Genomic DNA, 21152 nt, shown 5'->3' on the forward strand with positions numbered 1-21152 from the left:
GGCAGGGATGGGGGGTGAGAGCAAAGAGGAGTGACCAAGCAAAGCCCAGAAGACAGCTTAGTGGGTGATTTGTGCGAAGCAGGAGCTGTGAAGAAGTGAGAAGGGACAGCCTGGGGGAGAGCAAGGGGATACAGGGGGCAGAATCACCCCTGGAAGGAGAGGAATGTCATTCTTCTCTTGGGCAACCCGTGCTTCTTCTGAGGGTGGGGGTGGGCGGAAGCTGCTGTAATTTCCTCATTCAGGAATCAGGAATTCTCTTTCCCTGACTGGACTCACTGTGAAGTGAGGTCTTGATGAAACTGAACTTCGGAGGCTCCGTGAGGCTTGGTGTAACACTGCACACTCGGTTCAGGAGTAGGCGTGACGACGGTAAGGTCTAAACCATTGTGCTTTGCTGACGCTGTTTGAGTAATTGTTCCCAAAGGCCACAAGCCCTGACCATACTTTAGCAGCATCAGTCAGCGTCCACCAGTGTCAACCAGTGCCAGTGTCCATTGGTCAGTTGATCAATGTCAGTGTGAGCAGTTCTTAGTCAATGTCAGTCAGTGTCAGCTGGTTGGTCAGTCAGTGTTAGTGTCAGAGTCTGTCAGGCCGTTGGTGTCAGTCAGCACCACTCTGTCAATGTCACTAGCCAGTCAGGCATTTATTGGTCATTATCAATGTCAGGTGGCCTGTAGTCAGTGTCAGTCAGCTGGCCAGACACCGTCAGTGAACCAGTGTCAGTAAGTCTGTCCCTGTCAGCCAATCAGTGCAAGTGTCAGTCAGTTAACTAGCCTCAATCAGTGTCAGTCAGTCACTGTCAGTGAACCAGTGTCAGTCAGTCTGTCCCTGTCAGCCAATCAGTGTCAGTGTCAGTCAGTTAACCAGCCTCAATCAGTGTCAGTCAGACACCGTCAGTGAACCAGTGTCAGTCAGTCTGTCCCTGTCAGCCAATCAGAGTCAGTGTCAGTCAGTTAACCAGCATCAATCAGTGTCAGTCAGACACCGTCAGTGAACCAGTGTCAGTCAGTCTGTCCCTGTCAGCCAATCAGTGTCAGTGTCAGTCAGTTAACCAACCTCAATCAGTGTCAGTCAGTCACTGTCAGTGAACCAGTGTCAATCAGTCTGTCCCTGTCAGCCAATCAGAGTCAGTGTCAGTGTCAGTCAGTCAACCAGCCTCGATCAATGTCAGGCAGTCAAAGTAGGCAGTTAATAAGTGCAGTGATAGGCTGGCTTCTCAGCCCGGGTTGCCATTTATTTACCCAGCCCCTACCCTTGTTCTGGGCATTGGGATAGGTGTGTCATTGCTGCGTGAGGACAGAGAGTTGTCCCCAGAAACTCAGGACAAATTCATCGCTGAGTGGGGCCAGGCCTCAGCCCTGCATTTTCATTACTGAGCTGGGCTGAGCTGTGTAATTCCAGGGACTTCTGGAGCTCTAGAAAATATCACTGAGCAGCGAGTGGACAGGAGCAAGGTCACCTCCTCACACTGAAGAGCCTGCTCCTCCGCCACAGAGGGTTTTGGTGCTAGTCTACCAAGTGCTTGTCTGGCCACAGTTCCAGCACTGGCCGGATGGAAAGGTGAAAGCTCAAACTCTGTACTGCAGGCCCTTCCACCCTCTTCCTGCAAGAGGCTGTGCTGTCCAAAGATAACCAGACACAGGGTTTTCCCAACTGCTCCTTTCTCAGATGGGGCCGAAGTAGAGGGTGGAGAGGGTGCCCATCCTGGGCCCCAGTCCCCAGGCATGAACATTGTTGTGGGCTGTGTATGTTGCTTGCCTGGACAATGTCCCTCCTTCTGCGAGGGCCCCACTCATCTCCCTTCCCCTGAAACCCCCACCAGCTGTGTGGGTTTGAGTAGGAGCTGACAATCACAGTGTACGACCTCGTCCCAGCCACGGGTGGGTTGAGACTCAGGCTGAAGCAATTGGAGTTCTTCCTTGTCCCACAGTGGTTGTCCAGAGATGGGCATGTGACCCAAGCCAGGCCAGTCAAGATCCTTCTCCAGGTCTTTTCTGAGGCTGCCTCTTGAGTCCTTAAGCTGGAAGGAAGCATGCCTGAGTGGGCCAGCAGCATGGCTGCCACTATGGGGGAAAAACCTTAGAAGGAGAGCGGGGGCAGAAGGAAACAGACAAGAGATTCTTGAATATGAGACTCTAATTCCAATCACCCTTACAGCCGCCGCCACTCCTGCTCTCATGCCATGCACTTTCGTGGACCACACTTGTAGCCAAAGAACCTTGCCTAACACAAACTAGCATAATTGCAGAGCCACCCTAACCAATACCCAAGTTGGAAGTGGAGATGCCCAGGGTGTGGTTTTCCCAAGCCATCCACCTCCCTGTTAGCCCCTCGCATCAGATAAGGGAGTCCCCAGGTGGCTGCAGGGGGCACCCTCAGGTAGAGGCCTACGGGCAGCCCCTGCCAGGATGCAGAAGGTCTTTTCTAGGTATGAAGTGTGTGTGTCTCAGGCTCTGACTTCTTATGTGCAGCATTTGTTATAAATACCCTCTAGGTCAGTGGTTCTCAATCTTCCTAATGCCGCGACCCTTTAATATAGTTCCTCATGTTGTGGTGACCCCCAACCAGAAAATTATTTTCCTTGCTACTTCATAACTGTAATTTTGCTACTGTTAGGAATCGTAATGTAAATATCTGATATTAGGGGACCCCTGTGGCAGGTTGAGAACTGCTGCTCTAGGGACTGAGAGTATCCTTGTGCTTGACCTTGGGTACCTCCCTGCAGTGCTGCTTCCTGGGTGTTTGACCTGTGCCATTGCCCAGGGCCCTGCACTCAGACGGACCCTGGGCTCGGCTTTATGCCCTGCTGACATCATCTCGAAATTCTTCAACATTTTGAACAGGGGGCCCTGCCTCTTGCTTTTACACTGGGCCCACAAATTACGGAGTTGGTCCTGGCTCCCTCATGGTGGGACCTATGATTTCAATGAATTACTGCAGTTCCCGGAAACCATTTCCCACCACCACCATCTTCTTCATCTTAATACCCCCCAACTCTTACTCTCTCTCCTCTGTGCTCTTCTCCTCACCCAGTCCCTTAGATGGGTTTTTCTCCCAGAGGCAGAAAGTTTCCCTGTGGCCTTATCTGAGCTACACCCAAAGCTGGCTCATTGCTCCCAGCAGAGTGCTGTGTCAAACCAAACCTGGGTTCATTTTATTTGGAACAATGCCACCTGAGTAGCTTCCCTCCTTCTGTCCCACAACACCTGACATCCTGCAGTTCTGCCTCAAACCACCTTCCAAGTCAGGGGTTCTCAACCTGTGGGTCGCGACCCCTTTGTAACAATGAAAATACAACCTGCATATCAGATGTTTACATTGTGATTCATAACAGTAGCAAAATTACAGTTATGAAGTAGCAAGGAAAATAATTTTATGGTTGGGGGTCACCACAACATGAGGAATTGTATTAAAAGGTTAGGCGGCATTAGGACGGTTGAGAACCACTGTTTTAAGTCTTCTGGGAAAGTGTCCCAGAGCACACCTGGGACAGCGCTGGGCTCCCATGATCTGAGCAGGCTGGAGCTACAGGTTTAAACAGGAAGAGCTACTTTTATGAGATGGTTTCGTAGTTCTGAAATAACGATTTTAAAAGTCTAAGAGACAGGCAAGCAGCCCGTGTCCATGGGAACAACCTGTTGAACACTCAGCAAAGGTCTGTCCTCACCATGGGCCATGCTGCTTCTCCTGGCCAAGGTTGGCTGTCCTTCCTCCCATCCCCACAAGGCCCAAATGACTCTGACCTGCAGTTGCTGAGATTGGCCATAGCCTCAGTCTTCACAGCCCCCCATATTTACTGTGACAAACCAATCTAGAGGGGAAAGCCAGTAGGAGAAACTGACGTACGAGTTGACAATAAAGAGTCTAGGTATGTTAGAAAGTGATTTATTGGGGGGGGGGGCACAGTAACAGCTACCTAATTAGGAACATTTCATGCACCTGACCCATCCATGTTTTTGTGTCACAAAGACATACTATGACTTTGGAAAAATTCCAAAGGGGATAACACTTGAAGTATGTTTTTTGTGTGTACTTCTCTTAATCACAGTGACCAAATAAAATAGCTTTACAGCTTACTAAAACTCAAACTTGTCTTCAGAGGAAGCGTTTTAAACATCTATAACTGTAAATCAGCTATACAATGATTCCACACACGGAGAAAAAACATAGCAAAAAGCAGCTCTAACAGAAAGCATGTCTTGTCCCAAGGGGGAAAAAATACACATGATGAGGAAACCTCGATTCATCCAGAAAGAGTGGATCCTCTACAGGACTGAGATCCTAAAATAAGATAAAATTGTGGGTACATTTTCCTCTTTGGGGAAAAAGAAGGAGAAGAACAGCTCTCTCTCAAACTATGCTGAGACTCTGGTTTAAAAAGCTTAAAGGTGTCTGGACACGGTGGTTCATGCCTATAAGCCTAACACTGGGAGGCCAACATGGGTAGATGGCTTGAGCTCAAGACCAGCCTGAGCAAGAGCGAGACCCTATCTCTAAAAAATAGCCAGGTGTTGTGGCAGGCGCCTATAGTCCCAGCTACTCAGGATTGAGGCAAGAGAATTGCTTGAGTCCAAGAGTTTGAGGTTGCTGTGAGCTGTGACTCCATGGCACTCTACTAACAGTGACAAAGTGAGACTCTGCCTCCAAAAATAATAATAATGATGATAAAAAAGGTTAAAGAAGGCAGGGGAAGACCTGACATCCTGCATCTCCCAGGGGTAGCATTTACCATGAATGAGGTGCCCCCTGCATTGTGCCCACTAGGAAACTAGAATGAGTAGCCCTCTGTACTCGCAGCCTGCAGGTGCTGACAGCCAGCTTTTCCCCAGGAGGTGCCTCACGCTATCCCTAAATGGAGGTACAAGTCCCCTAATGAACAAATGAGCCACAACCTGGAAGGCTGGGTACTGCCAGGAGAAGCCAGGGCCTTCTGAGGACGTGGGGATCCACACAGCACCGTCTCAGTTCTTGGCCATTACAAATGGCTGAGCCCCTTCTCCCCAGAATGCAGAGCACTGACTGGCTGGAAGTCACAGCACGGGGAAGGTGGCAACAACCCTACAAGGCTGGGCTCATCCTAGCTGTCTGTTAACCCATCTGCAGGAGTGCCAGCAAAAGTTCCGACTCACCTGCCCTGGTTTAGCTGTGAGGAACGGCTTAGATTTAGGCTCTTGGTAAAGGGCCCATTCTGATAACAGCCATAAGGAATAACTGGAAAAACAGACGCCTGGCCCTGCGCCAGGCAGTATGTCTGTGTCTAGGGGTGTGTGGACACATGTGTGGGACAGGGTGTCCCTGTGTGTATGTGCACGAAGGAGCTGGAGAACCCCCCAAGCAGGCCTTCAGGACAGATTGCCCTGCCACTCATCCCAGCCAGACACACACACTTTCAGAGCTACACTGGAGACTGGGTTCCCTGGTAGGTGAGGTTAGCCAACATAAAGAATCCCAGATATCCAACCTCCCCTGGCCACCTGAGAACAGATTTCAAACATTATTTGATGCAGTTTCAGACCATTTTCAGACCATTTACCAGTCTTTTTCAAACTTTTGACCATGACCTACTTTAAGTTTACTCACTACTAAGGGTGTAGGGAAAAGGTGGAGTAAAGACCACTAGGGAAAAAAGGTAATGGCTGAGACGGACACCGGCTGCTGATTTCCTGATCTGGCTCCTGATTTGAACTCTTGTCACCTGTTTGTACAGGACCAGGTGACAAGAGTTCAAACTGGCCAGACTGCACAGGGCGTGCTCTGAGATGCCCTGGTCCACTGTACTTGTGGTGGTGACCCATTCATGGATTCCACTTACAACTCTACATAGTCACAGTCAGATTAGGACAAACCCTTGGCATAAAACTCCCTTCACGGAAGGAGGCCTGCAGCAGGCCACCAGCTGCCACCAAGGATGAGGAAGCAGGCTTCCCTGGCCATCTTCAAAGAAAACGGGGCGCCATAGTGGGCGGACTCGGGTCCAGGTGGGCAACCACCAGCCCACTCGCCCGAGTTGCTAGGCAAGGGGACCGTGATTTGACGGGACGTGGACAGGTCCCTTAGGGGTTCTCCAACCGCCCCCCAGCACTCTGGCATGTCTGCAGGAGGAAGATGAGCCGGGAGATGTCGGAGAGCGAGGGGAACTCGGCCATCACGCGGTCCACCAGATCAGGCGGGAACACACCGCAAAGCGCGCTGCGCGCCTGGGCGCGCGCTTCCCCCTCGCGGTCCGCGACCACGTACCCCAAAGGTCCCCCGAAAGCGCAGTCGCCCCAGGTCGGCTCCGCCCAAGCCGGGCGGCTCGGCAAGCGGTCGCAGCTCCGGGGGTGGGCCCACGGGTCGTTGGGAGGCCTGCGCCGGGGAAGCAGGTCTCCTTGCAGGTCCCCGGCTCGGTGTCCGCCCCTCGACTGGAGTTGCGGTCCAGGCGGGAGCGGAAGGTCGCCAGTGGCGAACGGGCTCTGCCGGCTTGGGAGGCTGGGCGGGGACAGCAAAGGCCCGGGCGCCGGGCCGCCGGTGGACACCAAGTCGGACCCGCACAGCGCGGGCGCCAGGCCGCTGGCGGGGCGTAGGGGACGCGGCCCGAGGGACCCCGGGGCGTTGCTGATGGCCAGCCGCGAGAAGCTCGCTCGCAGGGCGGCCGGGTCCGCGGGCTGCGGTGCGGACAGGAGGCTGCCCACACCGGGCTCCCGGGGCGCCGACCGGGCTCCCTCGGGGCCGCCCCGGACGCTCGGTGGCCGCTGCTCCTCAGCGCCCGGACGGACCCGCGTTTGGGCGCGGAGCTCGTCGGCCACCGCCAGCCGCGCGTGGTGAGGCCTTTCCGGGTGGTAGAACTTGCACTTGATGCCGTAGGTGCACTTCTTGCCTGGAAGGGGCAGGGCAGAGAGGGAGTGAGACCCGGGACGCGGAGAGGCTTTGCTGCCTGGACCGTGGGCAATGCCCCCGCGGTCTTTCTCCCCGGACGTTCCTCCCCGAAGGTCTCCAGGCCTCCAGGCCGCTGCCGACTCCGCAGCCGCAGCCCTTGGAAAGGCCTCAGGATCTTGGAGCGGGACAGATGGGCAGAGAAGTGCCCCGGGGCAGGCAGCATGGGCGAGGGTGCGCTGGGCACCCTAACCCCAGGCTCCATAGAGTGAGTATCATCCGGGAACTCCCCAGGACCAGAAATTGGGACCAAATCTCCGGATCTGATGATCTTCAGCCTCCACTTGGCCAGGGACCCTGGGATAGGCCCAATCTTGAGGAGGGATGACGGTGAATGATTGCTCATGGCCTGGGACTGAGCCTCCAGTGCAGCCTCTGTCCACGGCCGCCCAGCCCCCACTCCTGCACTAACCATTGCTCTCTCCCTGCAGCCCTTTCTAGCAGAGCTGGGATCCAAACCTGGGCTCTTCTGAGAGTGAACAGAGGCAAGATGGGTCAACCTGAATGTTATGTGTGGTCACCTTAATTCTAACAAGTAATGACTCCAATGTCACCCAAGACTTTACTGAACTTCTGTAAGTTCAAAGCCTGGGGACATCAAATAACTTCCCAAAGCAAGTTAGTGAGAGAGCTGACTAGAAGACTGCGTCCTGAGGGCTCCGTGATAAAATCCTTAGCTCTTCATGGACAGCTCAGACCAAAGTCCCCTGGAGGGGGCAAGGTGAGGCAGGGTGAGGATGAAGGGCCTGGGGGCCTGGGAAGACCCTGGGAAGGGGAGCTGGGGCCTGCACAGTCTTCCTGCCTCTCAGACACAGCGTTGCCCAGTGTGGGACCCTTGCCCCCAGGCTTGGCAGACAGACACTCCTCTGCATCAGCCATCCAGGATGTCAGGCCATCCTTCCAGCCACCCTGTCTGGTGGTCCAGAGAAGTTAAGTTACCTCTCCAGGGTCACACAGCCGGTTCAGGGCTAAACTTGGGCAACAATATAGGGGGCTGACCACCAGGCCAACAGTTTTAACTGTGCTTCTATGCCCCTCTACCCCACACAAGGCCCAGCACTGGGTGCTACCCACCATAGGGACAGTGCTGCCAGGATGGCTCTGGGGGCTTTGGCTTCCGACTCAGGAAATTGCTCAGGGTGGGTCCATGACGGCCCAGGGGGTCATCAGGAGGCATGAACCTGGAAAATAAGCACAGGGGGCAACTGCAAAACCAAGTAGGACTGGCCAGTGGCACTTGGAGGGAAGGAGCAGGCCTGAGCCAGGGAGGAGCACCAGGAGTGCACTCAGCCTGGGGCCCGGGCTCACTGTCCACAGTACAGCCCTGGGCCTCTTTGGAGAGTTTCTCCTGCTCAAGTCAGCAGTGTCAGAATCATCTAGCAACCTGTTAAAAATGTAGTCTCAGAGTTCAACACAAGGCCTGCTTAATCAGAATCTGAAGTTGTTTAGGACTTTGCATTTTCACAACTTCCCAGGTGATTTGTATCCAGGAAAACTGAAGCATAATTGCTGTGGGGCTGCCCTGGCTTCCTGATGTCTTCAGCAAAAGGTTAGGAACCTCTGAGGGGTTAACTAAGAATTCAGAAAGTTTCAGAGTTGCTTGAGCCCCTAGAGGCCTGGGCCCCATTTCTCCGGTTGCACCTCATGCCAAACAAATCTCTGGGCATGTGCAGGTGAAGCATGAGTGTGAACACAGAGTTGGAATCACCTGTTGGGGGGTCAGAGGAGCAGCAGCTTCCAAGTGCTGTCTCCACAGAGAGCATCCTGGCAGACTCTCCCTCCTCCTCTGTACTGCCTGGGGCACTGGGTTTGGTCTGTTTCTGAAGCTGCCCTTATTCTGGATGAGTTACTGTCTTAACCTGGCCTGCTCCCTGCCTGCCCCTCCCTCTGCCCTGGCATTGAGCCCTACAAGGAAGGGGATGCACACTGAGGGTGCTCAGGGCCCCAGGGGAAATATAAGTTTCTCCTCTTGAAGGAAAACTCCCTTTGTTTGGGGAGATCCACTTTTTTAAGTGAATATTTTCTTCCCAGAGACACTTCCAGGTCATACAAAAGTTCTCCTAGAGCGGTTGAGGAGTCTAAGGAGGGGGCAGACTGTGGGTTGGTGCTCCCCTAGAAGTTTAAGAGTCACGCCAAGGCCTCACCTGCCGAGAGCTGGGTGAGCCTGGTCCAGGGCAGCCCCTGTGGCTCAGCGCCCAGCTACACAGCCAGCTTCTCAAGAGTTGGGCCCTGCCAACAAGCAGGGGAGCCGCCCACTGCGGTTATTAAAGTTCCCAAAGACTTCACCTCCTGCTCTCTCAGGAGCAGGAGCTGTGCCAAGAGGGCCCTGTGGACATGCTCAGGGCACTGGGGCGGGTGCCCTCACTCACAGGGAGATGCAGGCTCTCCCTCTGGCCAACAAGGGGGGGCCTTTGGCCGGCTATTAGCCAAGGCCAGTGCATCAAAAGGACTTGGCTCAGGCCCCAGGCTGTCACCACGCCAGAGGCAGCCATTATCCATCAGTCCTCTGTGAAGATTTCTGGAACCCACAGTTACAGACTTACCAATTCCTCCAAGGCCAAAGCTGGACAGTGAGCGCCCCTGGCCTGGTGGATATGGAAGTGACAAAGGGGGCTACTGCAGGGCACCACTGCCAAGCATCGGCCCTGGGGCTTAGGAAGGTCCACGTACCTGCACAGCTGACAGGGCAGGTGGTAGGGGGGGACAATAGTACTCCTTGGAACACCATGTCCTGGTCTAGCCTGGGACTAACAGCTCCAACTTCGGGGCCACCAATCTCTCTAGTCCTCACAGCAATCTCAGGGGTAATATTATTAATGTCTTTTCAAAGTGAAGAACGTTCAGCTCAGCGAGGTTGAGTGATTCCCCCATGACACACAGCCAGAAAATGGCAGGACCTCACTTGGAAGCCTCCCCAGCTGGCTCCAAAGTCCCAGCTGTTTCCACAACACCACACTGCTTCCCTAGCTTCAGGGTCAGGAGCTGCCGGGTTGTGTACAGGTGGCCTGAGCCCCCTGCCTCCTCCTCCCCCCTCCTCATCCGCCTTCCTGGGGCCTCAACCATTCACTCCACATTCATTCATCTGCAACTGGTAATTGCACATTATGTACCAGGCATGCTGGTGACGTGGCTCCTAAGACAAATACAGGCCCTGCCCTCACAGAGCTGGGGAATTTGTCTCAAACCACATGCTAAAGACCCAGTCGCAAAGCCCTGGGTTCTTGTTATGTTATAATTTACATAACAAGAAGGATGGTGAGCTATTTCTGTATAAAATAATTACAATAAGCAATGAGAGTGTGGGCTGAGCTATCATTGCCTTGAGCAGAAACTAGAATGGGAGTGATGTCCCAGCATTCTGGGTCCTCCCCACATTGTCCCACACTATTCTAGTCTCCAGACCCCTCAGTCACCTTGTGGGCTCCCAGTGTCTGCCTTCAGAATGCCCAAGCACGTCGCAGTGGACATGCCATCTTCTTCTCCCCCCTTAGCTTAGGCTGAGGGGCCCACTGAGCACCTGCTGACAGGTGGGGGCCTGTGGCCCTGAGGCCTCTCCTCTGCCCTAGCCGTAACTGGCTGGGATGAGATGAACCAGCCAGGTCCTCTTGAAATTTCAGTGCAGAGGTAGGGACACAAAGCCTTTTACAGCCCAAAAGAAAAGATCTTTGCCCACTCCCATATGTAATATAAAAAAAAAAAAAAAGGTATTTAAAAATCAGCCCCAAATCTGAAATGAGTGAAAGGCAACACAACAAAATTTGGGTTTTTCCCATGATGATTATTTCAGTGCTCTTATTTGAAGTGTTAAATTCTAAAAACAGCATCTGGCTGGCCCACCTGCTGAGCAGCTTTGTGGTGAGTCAGTCAGATGTGGCTGGGGGGACAACAAGGTCAGGGACAAAATACCCTGCTGGGGAAAGTGCCCCCAGAGAAGGCTGGCCAGGATAGGGGGCACTCAGAGGGGCAGAGGTGAGTGTGCAGCCTGGGAAAGCCCCTTCTGCGGGGCTGGGTGTCCTGTGACTCCACGCCCCTCTGCCTGAAGATGGGAGTGGCCTCTGCCCTGCTCCCCGCTGTGTCAGGACCCCGCTGGGCCATACCGGTCATTGACAAAGGAGAACATGAGCAGCCTCTGCTCGATGAACCACTTCCACTCGGGGTTCTCGCTCTGCAGGTCTCGGTAGTTGTCATTGGAGACGATGACGCCGTCCTGCTCGTAGGCCACCTTCACGATGTAGCGGTCATCGTAGCAGACCAGCCGCTTGCCGTGCACCTTGCGGGATGGGGTGTACACGAGCACCGCCTGCCGCTCCAGCTGCTCCAGCACGTGCTGCTCTGTGGGTGCAACAGAGACCGTGGGCGAGGACCTCCCGGGGACACCCCGCCCCACTCCCCACACAGTCAAATGAGGGATAGAAGGTTCTGAGGAGAGAAAAGAAACGCCAGTTTCCCCTGCTATCATGTTCACTGCTTTCACTATATTTCTCTGCATTTGCTTGCAGCTCGAGGTCAAGAGGGCTGTTGGCTTCTGTCTCGCCCCCAGCATGACTGGAGTCCACAGGATGGTACACAAAAAGGGAGAGGCACTTCCAAAGGAAGGTTTCCGCCACTGTGCTGGTCTGTCTGAGGGTGACAGGCCCCCACCACAGTACACACAGGGGCCTCCTTCTGCAGAAAGGCATTCCCATCTCAGCCGGAACCCAGGCAACACGTCGCAATGACCAGGACACTTGCATCCTCCGGAAGGCCCTGCAGGGCCCTTCGCTGGGAACCATGGGTCCCTCTTCCCCCACTATACAGGAATCTACACCAGACACCTTTGGGGTGCAGCATCCCAGAACTGACAGATCTCAGGGACTCAAGAATGTAATAGAAAGAGTAAAAGACTAAGAATCTACAGGCTGATTCTGGGTACTTTAATACTGTTTCAATGTCAGATTGTACATTGATAAAAGCAGGATGACAGCACTTCCCTTACTCATCTCAGGGTCTCTTGTGAGCACAGTGAATAAGCTCAGATGTGTGAGAATTCTAGCAAAAACTAATAAGGAGGTGATCAGGTATGGAAGCATTACCAGGCCTTTCTTATCAGGAGCTGAAAGTCCCATCCCAGGTAGTTCTGCTGTCTGATCTTAGATTTGCCTTTGGAGGCATGAAGAAAAGGAAAGATCTTTTAACACATAATAGTTACTCAGAACTTGGAAGACCATACTCTTCATAATTTGTCAAAAATTGTTTCTTCTCCCATGTTGCGCAAAAACAAAAAATAAAAACAAAATAACCATGGTTTCTAGACTTTAAAAATGTACACAGTGTGGCCAGGGGTTATAATCCTAGCACTTTTGGAGGCTGAGGCAGGAGGATCACTTGAGGCCAGGAGTTCAACACCAACAGAGGCAACATAGCCAAACGCCATCTCTAAAAAAAAATTGTTTTAATTAACCAGACTAGTGGCGTATGCTTGTAGTCCTAGCTACTCCTGAGATAATCACTTGAGCCCAGGAGTTTGAAATTACGATAAGTTATGTTGGCACTGCTGCCTGGGTGACAGAGCGCTACAAAAGAAAAAGTGCATAATGCATCTATTATACAAAGAATAATTGGAAAAAATCCCCTGTCTATAGCACCTCCTTCAAGAAACAAAGGTGGCCTGTGTTTGGAAGTCCACTTTGCCCCAACAAGTTTGCAATCCTCTCCGCTCCCCTTAAGATAACCCAGGTTTTAGACTTTTGTCTTTATAATTCCCTCGCTTTTATTTCTAAAAATACATATGTATAAGAATCATTTTCAATGTGGTTACACATTGGACATCACACAAATGGAATCATACTATACGTATGCAACTGGCCTTTTCATTTACCATTGTGTTTGTGAGGTCTGGACATGTTGATGTGTTCACTGCTATTAGTTTTGTTTCGAAGTCCCTGGCACAGAAGTCCAACAACCTTTCTAGGGTCTATCTCTAAGGGTAGATATTGCTGAGTTGTAAGGAAAGGAACTTTACAAGATAATACCAAATTGTTTTCCAGAGCAGTGATATCAAGTTATGTACCCAACAGAGCATCTGAGACGACCTTGACAACACTTGGCGTTTTCAGGCTTTTGAATTGTTGGCAATCGGGTGGGTACAAAATCGCTTCTTATTGTGGTTTGATTTTGAATTTCTCTGGTTACTAATGAGATTGGGCATCTTTCCTTAGGTTTACTGGCCATTTTTATTTTCTCTTCTATGCTGCCTTATTCATATGTTAGCTCGTCTTTGTGTGGGCTCATTCTTGGTCTCATTAATTGGGAGAAGTTCTGTCTAGATCTAGACAATCATCTTTCACAGTAACACGTGCTGCATACCACCCTCCAGGTGGAGCTTGTTTATTTATTTTTTTGTTTTTGTGGTATCCATTAACAAACAGGAGCTTTTATTTTAAATGTAGTCGATTTTATTCATCTTTCCTCTATAGTTTTGTGCTTGTTGTGGCTTATTTAAAAATTCTTTCCCTTCCTTGAAATAATTTCCCTACTGTTTGCTCATATTACATTTAAATATTGCACAACTGTTGAAAGCCACCATTCTTCATGTTCAGAACATGAAGAATAATTTGGGGTACCTGGTTCATGATGGAGAACTGAATGCAAGTATTCATCCCCTTCCCGCAAAGTCCCAATGCAATGGCAGTGAAGTACAAAATGGGGTGTACATTAAAAGTACATTTGCTGGCTTGGGGACAGCAGCAAACTCAGGACTTTGACAAATTTTAGGAAGACAGAAAGCAGAGAGGATCATATTGACCCCACAGCATGGAGGGAACCACAGCCTGGAGTGTGCACAGAAGGCTGGAGCAGAGGTGGGAGACATGTCCCTGCAAAGTCAGAGAGCAATTCTGGCCTCAGAGAGGGAGTGGACGTTCCTCCCAGGGCCAGGATGGCTAACAGGTGAGCTACTCATGGACCAACCTACTCCAATGGTATGGAATGTTACTCGTCCCATTTCCCTATCACTATAAATAAAGTGAAAATAAAATCAGGAAGGAGGAGGCCTTCCATGGCAGCTGTGGCCCCCCCTAGATAAACCAGCATGGTTTCGGCATTGGAATTTGTGGCGAGCAGTGGTGCCCGGCTGCCTACCTGTTCCATGCCAGGGATGCTAAAACTGCCAGCCAATGCCAATGGTTAGTCCTGCCATTTAGGGAGAAATTTGAATACTGGCAGAGAAAACCCACAGCAATTGCACAGATATACGGTCATATGCCACACAATGATGTTTCAGACCATGGATATGAAGATGATACCTTAAGACTAGAAAGGAGGGTGGCGCCTGTGGCTCAGTGAGTAGGGCACCAGCCCCATATACCGAAGGTAGCGAGTTCAAACTGAGCCCTGACCAAACTGCAACAACAAAAAAAAAATAGCCAGGCATTGTGGCAGGTGCCTGCAGTCCCAGCTACTCAGGAGGCTGAGGCAAGAGAATCGCCTAAGCCCAAGAGCTGGAGGTTGCTGTGAGCTGTGATGCTACAGCACTCTATCCAGGGTGACAAAGTGAGACTCTGTCTCAAAAAAAAAAAAATATATACATATATATATATATATATATATATATATATATATATATAATGGAACTGAAAAGTTCCTACTGCCTAGCGATGCTGTAGTAATCCTAACAACGTGGCGCTACACATTACTCGGGTGATTGTGGGGATGCTGCTGTAAAGCAAACTACAGCACTGCCAGTCCTAGAAAAGTCTAGCACATACAATTATGAACAGAACATAATACTTGATGATGATAACCCGACTGTGTCACTGCTTTATGTATTTACTATACTATGCTTTGTATTGTTACTTTAGAGGATTCTACATATTCCTTCTACTTATTAAAAAGTAGGTCCTCCAGGAGGTGTTCCAGAAGGCATTATTATCATAGGAGATGACAGCTCCATGGGTGTTACTGCACTGAAGACCCCCTGGGGGACAAGATGTGGAAGGGGAAGACAGTGATACTGATCATGTTGACCCCGTGTAGCCTTTGGCTACTGTGTGTGTCCGTGTCTTATTTTTTAACAAAAAGTTTAAAAATTTAAATAAAAATTAGAAATAAAAAAGAAGCTTATAGAATAAGGATAGAAAGAAAGAAAACATTCTGTATAGCTGTACAATGTCTTCATGTTGTAAGCTAAGTGTTACTCCAAAAAAGTCAAATTCTTTTCAATGTAAAGGTCCCTAAAGTAAAACAGTTCCAGTAAGCTAAGATTAATTTATTATTGAAGGCAGAAGAAATTGTATAAATTTAGTGTGGGCTAAGGGTACAGTGTGTATAAAGTCTACAGTGGTGGAAAGTAATATCCCCGGCCTTCGCATTTACTCACTGTCCTCACTGACTCTCCCAGAGCCACTTCCAGTCCAGCAAGCTCCACTCATGCTAAGTACAGTAGGCAGGTGTACCAGTTTTTATCTTTGATGCTATATTTTCCCTGTACCATTTCTTTGTTTAGATGTATTTAGATATACAAATACTTACCACTGTGTTAACAACTGCCTACAGTGCCCAGCACAGTGACACGCTGTACACGTGTGTCGCTCCTGGGCTAACTATGATTTAATTACGTAGCAGCCCATACCTGGGTCTCTGTCAGTACCCTCTGTGATGTCCACACCTCAAAATGATGCATTTCTCAGATGCATACAAATTTAGTGTGGGCTAAGGGTATATATCTGTCCAATCTCCTTCTCAGTCACAATAAAAGCTGACAAAGATCATCAGACTTTTAAGAGAAAAATCTAACAACACAAAAGACAACAAGAGAGAGACAGACACGGAGATGAACAAGCAGAACTGACCCTCTCCCCCCAAATTGGATAAAATTTGTAGAAATTAAGAGAACTTTTTTAAAAGTCAAGATGAGCATAGAAATAGTCAAGAAGCTGGCCAGGCCCAGTGGCTCACGCCTGTAATCCTAGGACTCTGGGAGGCAGGGGCCGGTGGATTGCCTGAGCTCAGGTGTTCAAGACCAGCCTGAGCAAGAACAAGACCACATCTCTAAAAAAAGATCCAGTGTTAGTACTCCCAGCTACTTGGAAGGCTGAGGCAAGAGGATCACTTGACCCCAAGAGTTTGAGGTGCTGTTAGCTATGACGTCACAGCACTCTCTAACAAGCAAGACTCTGTCTCGAAAAGAAAAAAGAAAAAGAAAAGTTGTATGTGGCTCAAGTGGCTAAGGTGCCAGCCACATACAACTAAGCTGGCAGGTTCATATCCAGCCCGGCCACCCAAAAACAATGACGGCTGCAACCTAAAAATAGCCGGGCGTTGCAGTGGGCGCCTGTAGTCCCAGCTACTTGGGAGGCGGAGGCAGGAGAATCGCTTGAGCCCTGGAGTTGGAGATTGCTGTGAACTGTGATGGTACGGCACTCTACCCAGGGCGACAGCTTGAGGCTCTGCCTCAAAAAAAAAAAAGAAAGAAAGAAATATTCCAGAAGCTGCTGCACCCAAGAGACTAAAATAGCTTGTAGTAACAGATAGAAAAGAAGAAGCGATTGGTAACCATTGATAGAATTAAAAACATACCAAAAACAAAAACTTTGGTTAAAAATGCCTGTAAGAAAAAGTTAAGGGAAAGTCCCTCCTGCAATCATGTGCTGTCCCCAGAAGGTGTGGCACGCACCTAACAAATGCAATCAGTGTAACCTAGCTTATTGTACCCTCAATGAATCCCCAACAATAAAAAAAAAAAAAGAAAAAGAAAGTTAAGGGAACCTCCCAGAATCACGGGAGCACTCAGCCCTTCCCTTTGTTGACTTAGCTGAAACAATGCCGACAATGGTCAGTACCTGATCTCTTCTTACAGGTTACACATCCCTGGGCCAAAATCCAAAGTGCTCCACAATTCAAAACTTTTCAAGCACCAACATGGTACTCAAAGGAAATACTCCTTGCAATGCTTCAGATTTTGGATTTTCAAATCAGGGATGCTCAACCAGGAGATATAAGGAAAATATCCCCAAATCCAAAATACTTCTGGTCGGAAGCATTTTGGATAAAGGATACTCAACCTGTATAAGAAAGCCAAATAAAAAAGAAACTCCTAAAAAAAAAAAAAAAGAAACTCCTGTTTATTCAAACCATATTACATGCCATGAGTTGTTCTAAGAAAGAAAGAAAGAATGAAATAAATCATAGTCTTCTAATAGTTGTTCCTTAAAATATTCCTGGCTTTATTAAAAATAAAGAATTCCCGCCGGGTGCTGTGGCGGGCACCTGTAGTCCCAGCTGCTCGGGAGGCTGAGGCAAGAGAATCGTGTAAGCCCAAGAGTTAGAGGTTGCTGTGAGCCGTGTGACGCCACGGCACTCTACCCGAGGACAGTACAGTGAGACTCTGTCTCTACAAAAAAAAAAATAAATAAATAAATAATAATAATAAAGAATTCCCTGGGTCTCCATTTTCCTTTTTCTTTTTTTCTAGATGAAGAGATTGGGCTAGGTATTTGTAAATAAATATTACCAGACTGAACAAATGTCTCTTTTAAATCCTGTATACTATTTGGGGTGAAATGCACATCCAATCTTCCCTCAAGTGTTAAAAGTCATCAGACACAATTCCTTTTGAAACTTAATCATTCACACCTAAAACAAATTTAAGGTGAATTTAATAGGTGAATTCATTCACCTATTAAACAACTATTTACTGCACACGTAGTATATGCAGGCATCAGGCTAGGTGCTAGGGCCATGGTAGTAATCAGTGACTTCATGGAGCCTGCAGTGCAGTAAAGAAGACAGACATCATTAAACAAATTATTAAATAGGCAACGGACTATCATCGTGACGAGTGCTATCAAGAAGTGTGTGTGGCACCCCTTGGGCACATGTCTACTCCAGCATACCTCTAATAGGAGTATCAGCTCTGGGTGGCTCTTTCCTCCAGGATGGGACAAAAACTTTGATGTAGGTGTGTCCTCTGTCCCGGAACCAGTCCACAGCCAGCTGGATTCCTCGGCAAGAGAAGATTTCTTTATTTCCATGGCTACAACGAGAAAACAAAGAAATTGGTTAGAGACACAGAAAGTGTTCCTAAGAGCAACTTCCTCTGGGAATATCCTGGATCCCAATCTCATAATTGAAAGAACTAGGCAAATTGGCATTTTAAAGACATTTCATTCACAAACTCTACCCCTTAACTGGAACTATGTAGTTGTGATATGTACACAGAGGGTCTTAGGCTCTGAGGGCAATACATTCTAAAGATTAACAAACAAGATTCCTCTCTTCAGCTGAAGCTAACAAAGATCGACACAAAGTGGATAGGAGTAGCCATCTGCAGAACTGTTCTCACCAGGAGAGATGGTTGTAAATGTGTTGATGGGCTTCCCAAGTTCAAGCAAGGAGGCCAATGCCCCACAGATTCCACCAACGACAGAACAGAGGCAAGGAAGAGACAGTGGTGCGGGAACAGCACACCTGTTTTCCTTTTTCCTTAGCAGAGCAAGAAGCCACAGAAGGAGTTTAAGATTGGAGATACGTGTGATATGATGTGATTTTTATTCAAAAAGCCCAATCTGGCAGCACAGAGGACAATAAATTAGAAGGGAGCAAGACCAGTTGTAGAGTACCAATTAAACTGTGGTAAGTCCCCAGAGCCAAGATTGATGATGACTTGGACAGAGCTCGTGGCAGATAAGGGAGAAAGGCAGGTGAACTTGTGAAATATTTGGAAGGTTAAAATCTGCAGAACCTAGTGGCTGATGGATGTCGGGGTGACAGAGAAGACATCAAGGATGATGGTGAGCTGTGGCTGACCCAGGGAATTATGAAGGAAAAGGGTTCCACAGGAAAGATCATGAGTCTGGCTTTGGCTACCTACCATTGAGCTGTTTACTGGCAATCTCCTTTAATCGGAGATCTTAAGGAAACAGCAAAGGTTCAGACGAGAGGCCAAAAGGTCACCTCTACTGAATCCACAGCACTAAGGAAATTATCTGACTGCCTGGAGAGAAAGGGAGTGGCCCAGGGTTGGGCCTAGAGGAAATGTGGGGTTTAGGAACTCGATTCAGCAAGTGGAGGAGGACAATATTATGCAAGGGACGGAAAGGATATGTCAGAGAAGTAGAAGGAAGATAGAAGGGGCTGCTTCAGGAAAGCCAAGGGACGGGGGCAGCCGAGTGACCAGTGAAGCCTGAAGATGTCCCTCAGACTTGGTCACTGGGACAGTGAGGTTTGGCTGGAGGGAGACAAGGGGATAGATTTGCAATATTGAGAAGGGAAAATCAACTGGACTAAGCCATGGATGGTACAGAGCCTGGAGGCAAATTAGCTGTTCTCCCCTCACCACTTTCCTCCCCGCCCCAGCCTCCTGCAGCCCTGTGCGCTGGTGTTACCCTGCCTCCACCCACAGCTGCAGTCCATTCACCTCTCCTTCTGATCTTCATCCTCACCTCCCGGGAAAGGGTCCCCTGACCCCTCAGACCCCATCCAGCACTAGTGTGAACAACTAACGACACCCTTCCCCCCACTGCACCCCCAACCACCTGCGGCAAAACCTACCCCCAGGCAATTCTCAAGGAAAATATCACCACCATGAGTATTTTTATTTATTTATTTTTGCCGTTTTTGGCCAGGGCTGTCTTCGAACCCACCACCTCCGGCATACAGGGCCGGCACCCTACTCCTTTAAGCCACAGGCGCTGCCCATTTTTCACTGTGAGTATTTTTAAAATTGTTTCTTAATTGCTCTCTTTTAGGGGGACTCATTACGTGCTGTTTAACCATTCAAAAGACAACTTTACATGCCCGACACCTTAGGGCTGAGGGGGCTCAGTGATGAGAGAGAGTCAAGAACCTTGCAGGGCTCCCAGTCTGGCAGTAAGGTACCCTCGGGAGCCCTGGGGCCAACTCCCAGCACGCAGAGGGTAAAGCAGACCCCAAGAGCACCCACTCCTCTGGGCCTTCCTTCACGGACACAAGGGCAACTTACAAACATCTGCTACACAAGGCTGGGTGCTGGGTGCTAAGGAGAGACGTCACCTGGCTTCTTGGAGCTAATTTTTCATGTCTCCCCAGAGTTCTGTTTGCCGGCCCACTCTCAACATTGCATCTCATTAACTCATTATACCAAGCCCTTGAGGAAGTGACCTCCATCCTCATTTTTCCCTTATGGAAGCTGAAGCAAAGAAACATGCCCTGCTCTCTGATCTCCTGGCAGCCTTCCACACCTGCAGACTCTTCCTCCGCAGTTTCCTTAAGACCATTTATTCCTCCCCCTTCCCAGTCTCTACCCCAGGATCCTGATGGCAGCCTCTTTGGAGCAAGTTTCCTGCAGTTAAAATGCTCACAACAGGGCCAGGCACTGAGGACCAGCTCCCAAGGCCCTAGGAAGAGGAAACAGGAGGCTGTGAATGCCGGGAGGGTGGAAAGGGGAAGTGGGTTGGTGCCTGAAGCAAATTTTGCCTACAGGACAATGGTGCCCAGGGCAGCCACAGTTAGAAAGCCTGTCATTTACAGTAACTAGACAATCTTATTGCAAACCACTGTGTCTTCAACTGTAGCCCAAGAAGTTTCTGCAGAAGTTAGGAACAAAACCGCCCTGTGGGGAGGAAGCTTGTTGCTGTGAGTGAGAGGGGAGACAAGATTCCTGAGGGGTCTGGCGTGTGAAGGGACACTCTGTTTTCCCTCTGTTTCTTCTTTGGGGTTAAATTGCAAACACTCTGACTCCCTTACCAGGAGATCTCTTCTCAGCTCAAGTCAGGGGGAAGAAAGCCGGTGAGCAGTGCAGGGGCTGCTCTTGGTTGTCATCTCATCAGAGGAGAAATGAGCGCAGACAGACAGGAGCCGAAGGCTGACACCAAGCAGAGCAGATTCAAGGGCTCCGAAACAGAGCCAGCCCCAGCCCCTATGTAAACGCGCCCCCCACACCCCATCTCTTTTCCACCAACTCGAGACCCACTGGAAGAGGCATGTTGAAAAGTGAGAGGCGTGATTTCAACCTGAACTCTCTCTGCACTGGAGATTCCTTGACTCGAGAATAAGCCAGAGTCTGCTGAATGTTCTAAGAGTTTAAAAATGTGAACTCAAACAAAAAGCCCTGTACCCTCCAAAATGAGGGTGACATTCAAATGACACCGTCCACAGGGCAGTAAGAGGATGTGAAATTATCAGGTGGTTTCCCCCCAGGCTCGTACTCCAAATCCTGCCTTTTCTAGATTTGCCTACAGAATGTAAAGCAGGTTGGCCACTTGTGAGTCTGCCTGCCCCAGGCA

The 21152-nt window shown here is 49.7% G+C and overlaps 1 protein-coding gene across 4 annotated transcripts in view; it reads right to left on the minus strand.

Moving 5' to 3' along the window:
* Positions 1 to 3880: 3880 nt before the first annotated feature.
* Positions 3881 to 21152, minus strand: part of ZC3H12D (zinc finger CCCH-type containing 12D) — a 34088-nt gene continuing 16816 nt past the window's right edge. For all 4 annotated transcript variants that reach the window (XM_053592408.1, XM_053592412.1, XM_053592411.1 and 1 more), the window contains 4 exons: positions 17784 to 17923; positions 11010 to 11244; positions 7987 to 8093; positions 3881 to 6856 (listed from right to left, as the gene is read on the minus strand). In XM_053592408.1, coding sequence (XP_053448383.1) covers positions 6054 to 6856; positions 7987 to 8093; positions 11010 to 11244; positions 17784 to 17923 — 1285 coding nt within the window. In that variant the 3' untranslated portion in view covers positions 3881 to 6053. The remainder of the gene's footprint in view (positions 6857 to 7986; positions 8094 to 11009; positions 11245 to 17783; positions 17924 to 21152) is intronic.

The sequence above is a fragment of the Nycticebus coucang genome, chromosome 5 (assembly GCF_027406575.1).
Source record: "Nycticebus coucang isolate mNycCou1 chromosome 5, mNycCou1.pri, whole genome shotgun sequence".
In the NCBI taxonomy this organism is placed as follows: Eukaryota; Metazoa; Chordata; class Mammalia; order Primates; family Lorisidae; genus Nycticebus; species Nycticebus coucang.